Source organism: Abramis brama (assembly GCF_963993115.1).
Source record: "Abramis brama genome assembly, chromosome: 7".
NCBI classification, from domain to species: Eukaryota; Metazoa; Chordata; class Actinopteri; order Cypriniformes; family Leuciscidae; genus Abramis; species Abramis brama.
The window spans coordinates 23,287,525-23,301,910 of record NC_139969.1 but is presented as its reverse complement, the minus strand read 5'-3'; the positions used below and the strand labels follow the sequence as shown (position 1 = coordinate 23,301,910).

General features: G+C 38.1%; 1 protein-coding gene across 1 annotated transcript; it reads right to left on the bottom strand.

Moving 5' to 3' along the window:
- Window positions 1-2,137: 2,137 nt before the first annotated feature.
- On the bottom strand, window positions 2,138-12,626 carry inhbab (inhibin subunit beta Ab). The gene is made up of 2 exons (XM_084119493.1): window positions 11,873-12,626; window positions 2,138-4,230 (listed from the first exon to the last, which is right to left on the bottom strand). Exons 1-2 carry the CDS (start codon window positions 12,279-12,281, stop codon window positions 3,428-3,430), a joined length of 1,212 nt encoding a protein of 403 aa, XP_083975619.1. The 5' UTR covers window positions 12,282-12,626; the 3' UTR covers window positions 2,138-3,427.
- Window positions 12,627-14,386: the final 1,760 nt, after the last annotated feature.

The following is a 14,386-nucleotide window of genomic DNA, read 5'->3' as shown; positions in this document are numbered from 1 at the left end:
TCTACTGATGGTATTCAATGTCAATCTTAGATGGCAGAAACAGTTTGCAAGCAGCTTGTTTCTAACTGGAAAGTGAGTTTTTAATTATAGGTTATTAAAATTTTTATTTAAAAATAATTAAATTCAACATTGCATGTTATATTTGTACGGAAGGCACTACCACCACAAGGAAATTAACTTTGAAATTAACTCTGATGTGTTTGTTTTGGTTCATTATCCCGTTTTATGATTCCTGATGAATGTTGCCATTCGAATATAGAGTTATCAACACAAGTAGACCAAACAAATATGTGATTGCCTTTTACGGCACTATAAAGACACGCATGCCTGTGACGCATTGGATAAGTCACCAACAATACAACACATGCACTTTCAAAGCATGTATTGTTTGTGTATATAGGCGGACAATTAAAAATTCATGTAAACACCCTGCAAGCCTCAAACGTCAATATGATTAAGAGAACGTCTCTGTACAAGCCTAATTCGAAAGAGAACTGACCTTGACCTATATTCCTTATTGGATTTTTAAAGGCATAAGTTATATGAAAGTACTTGTCACAGTAAAGGAGGCAAAGAGATATGATTGGTTTGCATATGATCTCTGAACATCTCTTTTTGTGTTTCTATGGCGAGAGATTTATTTCAAATTATGATGTGTTGTGTTGCTGTGCTCTAAATGGCATGAAGGGTTTATGGGGAAGAGATTATGTCCTCCTCTGAGAGAGGCTCGTTTTCACAGGACCTGTGGGGGTTTTATTTGCTGAGTGATGATAGCAGTAATTACCTTTCTACCCCTGGGTCACATCTCTTATCCTGACACAGCAAGCCAGTGTGCTGACATAGTCCCTATGTAAGTGCATATACCTTTTATGCTTTGACTATGTTAAATGGAAAACCACATACTTATAATACATATTGGTTTGTGTTACTTACTTACTGTTCAGAAGTTTGGTTTCAGATTTTTTTTAAAGAAGAAATTAATTATTTTATCAGCAAATACATTAAATTGATCAAAAGTGACAGTAAAGACATTGCATGTAATGTTACAAAATATTTCAATTTCAAGTAAATGCTGTTCTTTTGAACTTTTGAATCCTGATAAACTAATTATCACAGTGTCCCCAAAAATAGTAATCAGCAGCACAACTGTTTTCAACATTGATAATGATAAAAAAAAGGTTCTTGAGCACAAAATCAGCATATTGGAATGATGAAGGATCATGTGACACTGAAGACTATGCTGAAGTAAGGATGCTGAAAATTAAGCTTTTTCCAGCACAGAAATAAATGACATTTTTAAATATATTCAAATAGAATACTTTTTTTTTTTTTTAATTGTAATAACGTTTCACAATTTTTACTATTATTTATCAAATAAATGCAGCCTTGGTGAGCATGATGAGACCTTTCAAAAACATTTAAAAAATCGTACCTACCCCAAATTTGAACAGAATAGTATATAGCTTCAACTCTGTCTGAGCCATGATGGTGGATTCTATCAAAATGACACCTAATCACATTATTTAATACAATCTAGCACAAATAAGACTTTAAAATAAAACTATTTCAGTATTTATGTTATAAATATTATATAAGTTATATATTATTTGTTTTTTTTTAATGGTTTAAGCATATTCTGTGACAATACAATATTTTATAATAGCATATATTTGTTTGAGAATGTTTCTTCTCAAACATTTCATTGCAAAAAAAGAGAAGTACAATATTTGTCTTTTTCAACTCTGTATACGCTGTTGTTTTGTGAAAGTGGACTTTTTCCCAACATGTGCAGCATATGTGTAACTTTGTTAACTGTAAGTTAAAAATCAGGAAATCTCATGTAAAGCAAGCTAGTTTAAGTTGTTTCTCTGATTCCTTACAATGCAACCTCCCATTAGACAGCTTTTGCATGGTTAAAATTTACTGAAAACGGCCCTTGAGGAGTTTACACTAATTTGCACAGCATATGGTTTGGCTGCAATGCTAATATTTAGGGTTAAGTGACAGATTGTAAATTGATATATACATATATTATTAGACTACGTTTAGTGAGTGCAAAAGTAGCTTGCATTTAGTGTTGAAATAATGGTTATTATCTGGCCTGGTAAACACACACTGTTGACTTAAACCAAAAAGGTGAAGTTGTACAATTCAGCTTTAATAGTGAAGCAAAGAATACGCTGCAAAATAAATTAGATATAAAACATGACAAGCACATATTTTGATTTGTTCAACATATCACCATATGTTGCATAATTCTACATAAAACAGATCAAGTTCCTTTAGTGTCTTGTACTTTGAACCTGACAAAGTAGATTGCCATTGCCAGGACATTGTTTCTATCTCTCTCTTTACTGAATATTTCTGTTGAGAACAACGTTCGAAGGCTAGGCTTCAGGTCAGAATCTAAAACCTTTGTTATACATTGGTAGAGACAAACACTGTCGAAACACAGAGTAAAAAGGATTTTAACATTGAGGCTGTTTCAGAAAAAAAAAAAAAAAATGAACAAACAAAAAAGTTATTTTATGTTCTATATTGAGTTAATGGTTCCCTATGTTGGCCATACACTGTTGTTCCTAATTTAAATTAATTCACAGAGCTGGACATTTAGTTGATTTGCTCTGAGAATGGGATGTGTATGGTCTTTGGTTTATTATGTGTAAGTTACAAATGCATATAGTTCTAGACTAATATGGCAACTGGAATGCGGCCCATTGGTCTGGGGATCACGTGTTACGAATGTTGGCTTAGTGCAAATTTATATTATTTTTCATCAACATTCAGAATGTTTAGGAGGAAAAATAATAATTATAATATAATAATATAATAATAATAATAATAATAATAAGTGATTAGGAATAATAATAATGTAGTTTGGCTCCAGCAGCTGGTCAAACTATTTTTTGTTCAAGTATTTCTCATAAGAAGAAAGAACTTCTTTTAATATGTACTAAAAATAATGTTTTTTGTGTGTGAGAGAGAAAAGGGATGACAGTAAAAACAATAAACAAAAGCTAACAAGACAAATCATAATAAAAAAGAAGAACATCCAGTAATAATACTTGACTTGCATAGAGTTGCATGTTTTTTCTGCTTCTCAGAATATACAATTCCACACTTCAAAATAAGTCTCTTTATTGCAGTGCAGAGAATCAGGGCTGACACTTTTGACCTATGCACCCGTTCCCTCTCAGTCTCTGTCTCTCTTCATTAAAAAAAATATATTATGCTTTATTCTCCTCCGTCATTTTTATGTGAAAGTGCCACGAAGACCGATCCAATAATTAGTCCTATTAGAATGGTCTGCAAACAAATAGGTTGCCCGAGTTGGCAGCTCAGAAGCTTGTGGGTGAACACAGATCGCCAATCCTCTGATATGTGCTTTGTACCAACATTTAAGTGTTTGTTAGGAGTTCATGGCATTTTATGAGCAGCCACACTCCTCCACTATCATGTTCTGGATGTCTTTCTTAATGATCTTCTGCTCCTCGTTGTAGTAGAGCATGGACATGGCCCGTAGGCGCGTAGGCACGCAGCACGACTTGATGTTGGTAAAGGGGCTGTACCCGCGCATCCGATAGTGATTGATGACGGTGGAATGGAAAGAGAGGGCAGAGCCTGTGATGCTGGTCACATGGCTGGGGCAGTCACCCTCGCAGTAGTTAGCGTGATATCCAGACGGAGCGATGATCCAGTCGCTCCACCCGATGTCCTTAAAGTTGACGTAGAACTGCCGTTTACAGCAGATGCGGATTTTGCCGTCGCACTCCAAGCCGCGCTTGCTGCGCCGGTGCTGGTGCTCCTCGGCTGGCTTGAGCACGACCATGAGGAAGGGTCGGTGAGATTGTTCTCTCTCCTTGCCCTTGTTCCCCTCTGCAGGCACCAGGATTGGCACGGCACCAGCTTCGGCACACAATGGACAGGAGACACGGAGGCTGAGCAAACTGCTGTCCCCGTCCAGCAGAGTCTGGACCATGCGGGGCACGGGTAGCGTGTGCCAGCCGCTGCGTCGTGTGTCCACAGTCTTCTCGGAAACCACCAGTTCCTGGGGTCCGTTGGTAGAGCCCGGATCAACTTTGCCATGCTGCAGGAGCTGAAGGGACACCTTCGCCTTCCCTCGGCTGCCTTTGGCAACCTTAAGAAACAGCCACACATTGGCCTGCTCCACCACGGACAGAGTGTTGCCCTCCTTAGAAATGTCAAATATCATGATGTCAGGGGCATCTCCTGTGAATGAAAGGCATGAGGCAATTGGTTAGTTTTGTATACATGGTATATTATGCTGTAAAACTTGATCAATTTATTAATGACACTCTCTGTTAGAGCCACCAGATGAGTACATAATGCCTGCAAATTGTTTCTGTCTTTCTGTGAGAAAGGATATGTAATCTCCACCATCTGGAGTCCTTCGTCAACACCTAGACTCAGTCCATTTAAAACATTTCCTGCTCCTAAAGTCCTGGCACTCCATTTGTGTACATAAAGCATGTATGTTATGACAAGGGCCTTCCCTATAACGTGCACATGACTGTCTGCTAAATGCCAGCTCAGCACCAGTAACCACTGCTGATTTACAGACTCAAGATTTTGACTCTCTTAAATGACTCTCTGCCAACCCCTCCTCAACAGGACAACTATTAATTCAACTGTTTAGTCAACATGTCCACATTAAATAAATCCTGTTATCTGATATAAAGGATAGTCAGCGTAGCTTTGAAAACACCTTTTCTAGAACTCAATCTTTTATAATGCTCGTCAATGTGACACTGAGATAACTATCTAGACCAGTACAGTTGCAGGTTTACCATTACTCTGTCATCTCATATGACACTATATATAATAGTGAGCTATTAAACTAAAGGAGGGTCAATTCAGTCATTTCACATAAGTCTAGACCATTTTGTATTGTTTGTCTACATGTGCTAGACTGAAGTCTTTGACCATTGTGTTGAGTCTGGTTGTTGTTGTTGTTTTTTCAGCATCTCGCGCCATGAGCTCTGTGTTTTTAAGACGTCGTTTCAACACCTTGCATCTAGCTGCTTTTGAACACGAGAGCAGTCCCTTATTCATTTGTGCTGTGATTGCCGTGCTATTATGAAAATCTGCCTGGATGAATTACTATTTAAAGCTCATAAAAGCTCTCTGAGATCTCTGAGTAATTTTACTGGACTGTCTGTTCTCTTCATTGAATCTCACATTGTCAGAAAACTCCCACGAAACACTGAATGGACTTAACACATAACAGGAAGAACTATTTTTAAAGCTTGAAGTGTGTAGTTTGGATGGTTAAATACTTCGTCCTATTCCAATTTAATATGCAGATACAACCATAGCCGTTGATTCATCCCCTCAAATATAAACACTGAGGCTCTGTGGCGCTTTCAAAAGATCTCTGTCGACTCAACCAATGGCATGAGTTTAGGGCGAGTTGTTGGGAACAAATGGTGTTTCACCTTTAAACTGAAATGAAAGCCAATATTCCCTTACTCTGGATTAAGTTGTCAAACAGATCAGTGAACAATGTAGTGCCACCATACAAATGTGAATCTGTTTGAAGTTTCCGTTATGCTCCCATAGAACCGGTTACTTTATCAGTTGGAACACCTTTTTAGTTCTGCTTTGAGAGTTGTTGGAAATTCTGGCAAGTAATGAAAAATCAAGAATACAGCTCATTAATTGCAGGTTAATGGGAATGAACAATGTTTTCCCATAAACATTGTAGAAATACTGCAGATGTTTTCTGATAAAGAAACAGCACAGGACTCGTTTTTATTTGCAAATGAATGCGTCTCTCTCTCTCTTTCTCTCTCTGTGTGTCGCTATCCAGCCTGATCTCTTATCAGAACACCTCTCAACTCGAACAAGAGCCGCAGTGTGTGACCAAGTATAAAGAGTTGGCCTCCCTTTCCATATTAAAAGGCAACTGCTCTTTTGCCACTGTCATTTGTTTCCTGAGCCAGTCTTTCACTGTAGTTGTGTTGTCTTTCTTGTAGGTTTAAAAAAACGGCACGTGTCTCTGAGGTGACAGGGTCTGGGTGAGGAGGACACTTCAGAAGCTTGTCAGCGGTACTGCAGATTCGGGGCGAAGGTCAACTGTGCCCACTGTCACGTAACTCACACTGATTTATTCCTCTTATTTGGACACTTTTATCATATTGTCTCTATTCTTTATCTGTTTTATATGTTGAAAGTTTGCTATAGTTGTCTGTGCACTGAAATATCAAGGACAATATTGTTTTGAAAATGGCAGAGTTGCATTTAAATCATTTGGGTATAATCTACTTTATGCACAATTAGCGTAACTAGTTGAGCATGTAGAGTATCAAAGAAAAGATTGTTTACTACAGGTGCTGGTCATATAATTAGAATATCATCAAAAAGTTGATTTATTTCAGTAATTCCGTTAAAAAAGTGAAACTTGTACATTATATAGACTCATTACATGCAAAGTGAGATATCTCAAGCCTTTATTTGTTATAATTTTGATGATTATGGCTTACAGCTTGTGAAAACCACAAAATCAAAATCTCAGAAAATTAGAATATTACATGAAATCACACAGTAATTACACAGTAATCCCATGGTCATTGAACCAGGTTTTGGTTCTTTTGGCAGTGTGGGCCGGTGCAAATCCTGCTGGAAAATGAAGGAAGCATGAAGTGCTCTGAAAATGTCCTGGTAGACGGCTGCGTTGAGTGGACAGCACAGTGGACCAACACCAGCCGATGACATGGCTCCCCAAACCAACACAGACTGTGGAAACTTCACACTGGACTTCAAGCATCTTGGATTGTGTGCCTCTCCATTCTTCCTCCAGACTCTGGGACCTTGGTTTCCAAATGAGATGCAAAATTTGCTCTCATCAGAAAAGAGAACTTTGGTCCACTGTGCTTTATTAAATCCAGAGTCAACGCAGCCGTCTACCAGGACATTTTTAGAGCACTTCATGCTTCCTTCATTTTCCAGCAGGATTTGCACCGGCCCACACTGCCAAAAGAACCAAAACCTGGTTCAATGACCATGGGATTACTGTGTAATTACTGTGTGATTTCATGTAATATTCAAATTTTCTGAGATTTTGATTTTGTGGTTTTCACAAGCTGTAAGCCATAATCATCAAAATTATAACAAATAAAGGCTTGAGATATCTCACTTTGCATGTAATGAGTCTATATAATATACAAGTTTCACTTTTTTAACGGAATTACTGAAATAAATCAACTTTTTCATGATATTCTAATTTTATGACCAGCACCTGTATGTTACATTCATGCAGTGGGTCTTTTAATAAATGAAACACTGCCAAAAGACTTGAGATCACTCAGTAAACACTTTCTGATAATATCTGGACTAAAAAAAGTTTTTTTTTGCCTAGGTAGCACCTTTATCAACACCAAACCAGATACCTACAAACTAAATGATTGACCTTTATTAAACTGAAAGCATCAGGCACTACAGATGAAAAACAGTCACCTAGTAGCTTCCTGTCAAACTAAAGCAGTTTAAAAATATAGAATTAGATATTGCATTGAGTTTGACATTTGTGTGAAGGATGAAAATATAATAATATAAAATAATAGAGAAAAAATAAAGAAATAAGAGACTGTTTAGATGAATGCACAAACTTTCACAAATTATTTTCTTTTCTTTTCTTAAAAAACTATTTAAAACTATTAAAAATTACTTTTAAGTAAGTACTTTTAAGTAAGTGTAAATTATTCTTGGGTTTTCAGCATCATTGATGCGCATCGAGTCACATGATCCTTCAGAAATCATTCTAATATGCTGATTTGCTGCTCCAGAAACGTCTATTATTATTATCAATGTCGAAAACAGTTGTGCTGCTTAATATTTTTGTGGAACTGGAAACCATAATATATTTTTCAAAAAATGTTTTGATGAATAGATGGTTTAAAAGGACAGCATCAGACTATTCAAAACTGATGTCAGTCAGATCATTGAATTACTTTAGAAATAGACTCAAAATCAATTGCTTTTGTGTTAGATAAAAAACAGCATCCACCCAAAACTGTTGTTAACAAGAAGTCTCTCTGTAGTTGGCTATATTGTTGTACCAGGATATCACAGTCCCTGATCACTAGAACAATCACCTGATGACCGCAGCACAAAACATATTCTTCACATAACCAAGTGTTATCTTGCATTTGCCTATAATACAGTCTTGCACTGCTTTGTTCTGTACAACACACAAAGATATCACCTATCTGTCCTCTAATAATGAAGCCTCGGGTATAAATCATCAGGGGACAGGGTTGACACAGGGGTCAGAACAGGAAATAAATAGTTAAGAAACATCCCTCAGAGTAAACCTCAAGAAACTTTAAGACCTGCTGATATGCACTGTCAACTACTAAGCCATTTCAGGAAGCTGCTCAGAGAGGCAACAAGCCAAGCTAACCACACCAGATCAGCAAAACTTTCCAAGATCCAGATCATCCATATGTGTGAAGAACTATGCGATTATTAACGTGAATTGCTTCAGTGTGTCAGTCTTGCTCTTAATCCATACCTTCAGACCTTTGTGAGTGAATCACAACTGCTATAACCATTTATCCTTTTCAGAATACCTGACATTGGAATGTCAGTAAAGGGATAGTTCACCCAGAAAAACACCATTTAAGGCCTGTTCACAACAAGGACGATAACGATAACTATAACTATAAATATATCTTATTTCGACATGAGGGTGAGTAAATGACTGAATTTTCATTTTGGGGTGAACTTTGTAATGTATTTTTTTTTTTCTCGCATTTCAAACTTTTGATGAGTCCCTGTTTCTCAGACTCATCCAATCTCTCCGTTTCATGAAGATACTTTCAATGAAACCCCGACCATTCCACACACCAACAGAGCAGCCCAGAGTAATTACTGGGCCCTATATTTTGATGAATGGAGCAATTATGGCCAGCTAACAGCCCTGTGGGTTTTGTATGGGATCGAACCACCCCATCCCTCTCCCCCACTCCCCGGAGCATCATTAACACCCCTGCAATCTCATAAAGGCTCGAAGGGGCCTTTTTTAATCTTAGGTTCATTCAAAAGGTCTATTTATAGCATCAAGGCATTATGCACATTTATGTAAGCAAATGGGCACAATAGACAGCGCCGTCAAATGTTTGCTGGCTCCTTGCACTAAATGATGATAGCTGCAATTAACGAGCTGCGGACATCGTCCCATGTGCCTGTGCGGGACTGTTGGTGGTCAATCTGTACATAAGAATCAGATGGGACCGCCAACCCACATCATGGCCGGTGCAGGTCTAAAGATAGGTCAGCCTTGTTATCTTTAGAAACACTGCTATATTGTTTTTTCAATAAAACAAAACCCTGATGCCATGAGATTGGGCCACTTCAACCATCCGCTTCCGTACCCCATTCAGACAAATGTTGTTAGCTTTTTTTTACAGCAGTGTCATGCTGATTTGTGGATCAGTGACATTGTTATAAATAAGTCATGAGGAACCAATTAAAAATGGAATGTACTTGTGGATCTTCCCATCCCAGACTTAGTCTATTGAACCAACTAGGACGTAGTGTTTGTTAAATATGGTTCCAAAAGCGTATTTAATAAGGAAGAGCATTGTTTGTGCCATTTTTGTTTTTGTTTTTCCCAAACACTCGTAAAAAATAGATGGCTGCCTATTGACTGCTCTATCATTAGACGACACACAACATGAATAGCATATCATCAGGTCAGCAGACACATATTTTAGAGACAAAAAGCTCAACATTAGATTTAATATGAGCTGTATGACATTTACAATGAGTGATACTGTGTGAAAAAGACCTCCACATGAGTGTGAAAGGCACAGTTCACCAATAATGAAAATTCTGCTCTCATGTCATTCTAACACAAAAGACTTTTGAAGAACATTTGGGATCCAAACAACATTGGACCTCGGTAACATTCTTCAAAATATTTTTTTGTGCTGTGCAGACAACAAAGTCATACAGGTTTAGAACAACATTAGGGTGAGTAAATGATGACAGAATTGACATTTTTGGGTAGACTATCCCTATAAGTAGACTTTAAGTGAATACTTGACATAGTTTGGATGCATAGCAAGATAAAGTGTTAATTCCGATACTAAATCGCTGTCTCTTCTGTGTCCTTTTGCTTGACAGAACTGAAGATGTTTAAGTGGCTACGTTGAATAGCTTTTAATAGGGGCCTCATTTCCTCATTTCATTTCAGTAGTGCGGCGCCGAGAGCGCACAGTCAGTGTTAATACTCCACAGCTGCAGCGCATGTGTTCCCCTTAAGATGACTCTCACTCCTGCAGACCTCTGCTAACACCCACCTGAGTGCTTTTTAAAAGCACTCCTTTAAAACAGTATTCTGAATGGAGCCATTTGTGGTGACATCCACTGTACATCACATAATACTGTAATCTTAAAAATGGAAACCCGCAAATGGACAGTCTTGAGCATAACTGTGTGAATTATGTGAAACTTGAACAATTCAAAACTGAAAATGACCATTTTTATCCATTTCACCTCATAATGGAGGCGTGGATTTAGATAAAACAGTCCGACTTTATAATAACATTCATTAATGCAATATTAAACATTATATAATGCTTAACAAATCAGTTTGAATTCAATTATATTAAATGTTTGGGTTATCACTTACAACAGGTTCAGTTTCGAACCGGTAAATGCATTAGGTATCACGAAAAACAGCATTTCTTATGCTCACCAAGGCTGCATTTATTTGATCAAAAATAAAGTAAAAACAGTAATATTGTGAAATATTATTACAAATTAAATATGTTTTAAAAAGTGTAATGATGGCAAAGCTGTATTTTCAGCATAATTACTCCAGTCTTATCAGTCACATGATCCTTCAGAAATCATTCTAATATCCTGATTGGATGCATAAAAAAAATTACTTATTATAATCAATGTTGAAAACAGTTGTGCTGCTTAATATTTTAGAGGAAACCTTGATATATTTTTTAGAATAAAAAAAAAATAGTAGGCTAAATCGTGCACACGATTTACTAATTCGTTCCCTCGATTTATAAATCATGCGCACAATTTACTATTTTGTTCCCTTGATTTGCTATATCGTGCGCATGATTTATAAATCGATTTATAAAAAAAAATACTTTTTTTCTTGCATGTCATGTGTGGGGCTCTGTAGAAAACAGTTGTGCTGCTTAATATTCTTGTGGAAATGGTGATGGTTCAGGATTCTTTGGTGAATAGAAAGATCAATGTATCAATGTTTTACATTTATTAAATTTATTAAAGCATTTATTACATTTAAATCTTTTGTAACATTATAAATGTCTTCACTGTCACGTGGTATGATCAATATGCATCCTTGATGAATAAAAGTAATATTTTTTTTAAATCCTATTACAAATGTTTGAATGGTATCATTGTTTCCACAAAAATGTTAAGCAGCAAAAACTCTTTTTAAAATTGATAGTTATAATAAGAAATGTTTCTTGAGCAGCAAATCGGCATATTAGAATGATTTCTGGATCATGTGACACTGAAGACTGGAGTAATGATGCTGAAAATTCAGCTTGTCATCACAGGAATAAATAACAATTTATTAAAATTGAAAACAATTATTTTAATTTGTTTTACTGGATTTTGATGAAATAAATGCAGCCTTGGTGAGCATAAGAGACATTAATGACATTGTAATGTTTCCAAACTTTTGACAAGTATATATTAATTACGTTTATATTGGTGTTGCCAAGGTTTTAAATCATAGCAATTCATTGCATGTCACAGTTTCTCTACTGTCTAGCCCAACAGGTGAGAGTTAATCACTTAGCACCACATTAACACGTCATCGCATATCCTCATAAGGCACTAAAGCATCCCTCACCTGGCTCCGCGAAGGTGATGATCTCAAAGGGCTGCTCCTCAGGTTGCTCACGGTCCCCCGGCCCTCCTCCGTCTCCCTCTATCTCCACCGTGCCATCCTCGCCCACCCGTCCCACGTGTAGCTTGCGGATGGCGTTGAGCAAGGCGGCGCGGGGCACCGGGTGTGTGACATTGGGCCGGGTGTTCAGATGCAGCATGTTGAGGATGTGCCTCTTGACCGCCTCCACCATGTCGGTCTGCTCCTCCGAGTCCTTCTGCCTCTGGGCTAGTGCGCAGGACGGGCAGGGGGTCACGGGATCATCTGGCTGCCCCGCACCTTGAGAGCCGCTCTCGGCCGGCGTGGGCGAACAGCCCCCTGACAAACAGCCGGAGAGCAGCAGCAGCCCTGTCACGAGCGTGAGAGAGGACATCCTGAGTGACGGCAGACACGCAGCTCGGTCCTGTTCTGCTCCGCTGCCAAGATCAGAGTCACTGGGCTGGCTTGTTTGTCAAATCGATACGGAAAGTGGGAGCCAGTCCAAAATAATCCTTATCTGAATGGAGCGGTCATGGTGATTAAAAGTTGAAGAGGGCTGAAGGAAGCGCTGCCGGTGCTCTCTCTGGGCTCGTCCTGCAGGTTGATGAGCTCCGGGTCGGTGTCCGTGCAGCAGAGCTCTGGAGAAACCTGACGATGCACTGCTGCCCGTGCCGGAGTTGAATGGTTGAGTGGAAAGTGGGCAGGGTTAGACAGTTCTCTGACTCTTTCTTCAGCACTCTCTCCCTCTCTGGCTTCTCAGTGTTTGTCCCCTCTCTCTATCTCTCTCTGTAATTATACCTTCCTCCTCTTCATCCCTCCCTCTCACTTTATTACAATCTTTCTCACTACTGACTCACTGACTTTTTCATCTCCCTCCCTCCCTCTCGTTCACTCTCTTCAGTGACTCCTCCAGTAACATGTACCATTTTTTTTTTCCTCCGGAGAATCTAAGTTGCTCTTACGCACTCTCTCTCTCTCTCTTTTTTCCCACCAATCATTCATCTCTCCAGCCATCAATCCGTCGGCACCTGTTGTGCAGGCTGGCTAACTGTGTGGAATAATGTCATGAGGAGGGAAAAGTCGAGGGTTCAGCATGATTATCATGGCTATCTGTGTGCATAACACACATGTAAACACACCGAACGACTCATTCATGCTCAGTTAGGCGCACGCACAGCATACAGACACGCTTTTCATAGAAAAAGACATGGGAAGGTAATGAGGCTCTTCTACATCAAATGAGCATTGAAAATGCTCAAACTGTTATATTTAATAAATCATTCAGTCAGGACTAACATTTATAAGAATTTAAATTTTCTATAAACACATTGCTGCCAATGTAAATAAACCTAGAATCCTACATTAATCTTTTTTTTTAATTTCATGTCTGTATCTATAACATCATAGTGATGCATGGCAGTGACATCACTCGACTCCCTCTTGTGGTTGTAACACGTGCATTCTCTTATCATTTCAAATGATTTTAAGCAGTTATCCCACAATACAGTGAACTAGGCAACAAAAAAACCCCAGAACAATTAAGAGAAAAAAACCCTAGAAGGCGATTTAGCACAGGAATGTTCATGACTGCAGAACAGACATACCGCAGCGTTTCTCCAGATGTTTGTGGAGTTCAGACCTCGCGCCTCCAGAGACCAATGAGGGCTGTTAGTCAGCCACGATGTGTGTGTGTCAGACAGATGCACGCTTTCTCACCTTTCATTCCTTGGCTCCTGTGAACAAACATTACTCATAGAATAACTCAGTCCCTCCTGCGCTTCACTTTTAAAAACACTCAATCATGATGGCTGTAGGTGAAAGTCAAAGTCAGGTGAGCTATAGCAACCTTATGAACCACACACACACTATCATTCAAAGTTTGCATAGGTACAAATTTCTAAAATGTTTTTGAAAGTAGCTTATGCTCACCAAGGCATCATTTATTTGATCAAAAATACAATAAAAACAATGATATTGTGAAATCTGTCTCTCATTACTCCAGTCTTCAGTGTCACATGATCCTCGGAAAATCACTCAAACATGATGATTTGCTGCTCAAGAAACATTTCTTATTATTATCAATGTTGAAAACAGTTGTGCTGCCTAACATTTTTTTGTGGAAACGGGGATACATTTGTTGAATAGAAAGTTAATTTTCTTCATAAAAGAACATTTTGTTACCGTCACTTTTTTTATTTTATTTCTAAAAGAAGAAAAAAACTTACTGACCACACACTTTTAAATTGGTAGTATATAGTCTCTGTTTAGATCTTAAAAAAATAATAAAAATCATCATTAATCCTCCATGTTGTGCCTAATCAGCCAAGATGTCTTGTTTTGATTTAAAGGGATAGTTCACCCCAAAATGAAAATTCTGTCATCATTTACTCACCCTCAAGTTGTTCCAAACCTGTATGAGTTTATTTGTTCTGCTGAACACAAAGGAAGATATTTGGAAGAATGTTTGTAATCAAACAGATCTCGGTCCCCATTGACTTC

Coding starts and splice junctions, on each gene's coding strand:
- inhbab (XM_084119493.1), bottom strand. CDS start 12,281: ATGTCCTCTCTCACGCTCGTGACAGGGCTGCTGCTGCTCTCCGGCTGT. Junction 4,231..11,872: donor CATCACCTTCGCGGAGCCAG/GTGAGGGATGCT, acceptor TTTCATTCACAG/GAGATGCCCCTGACATCATG.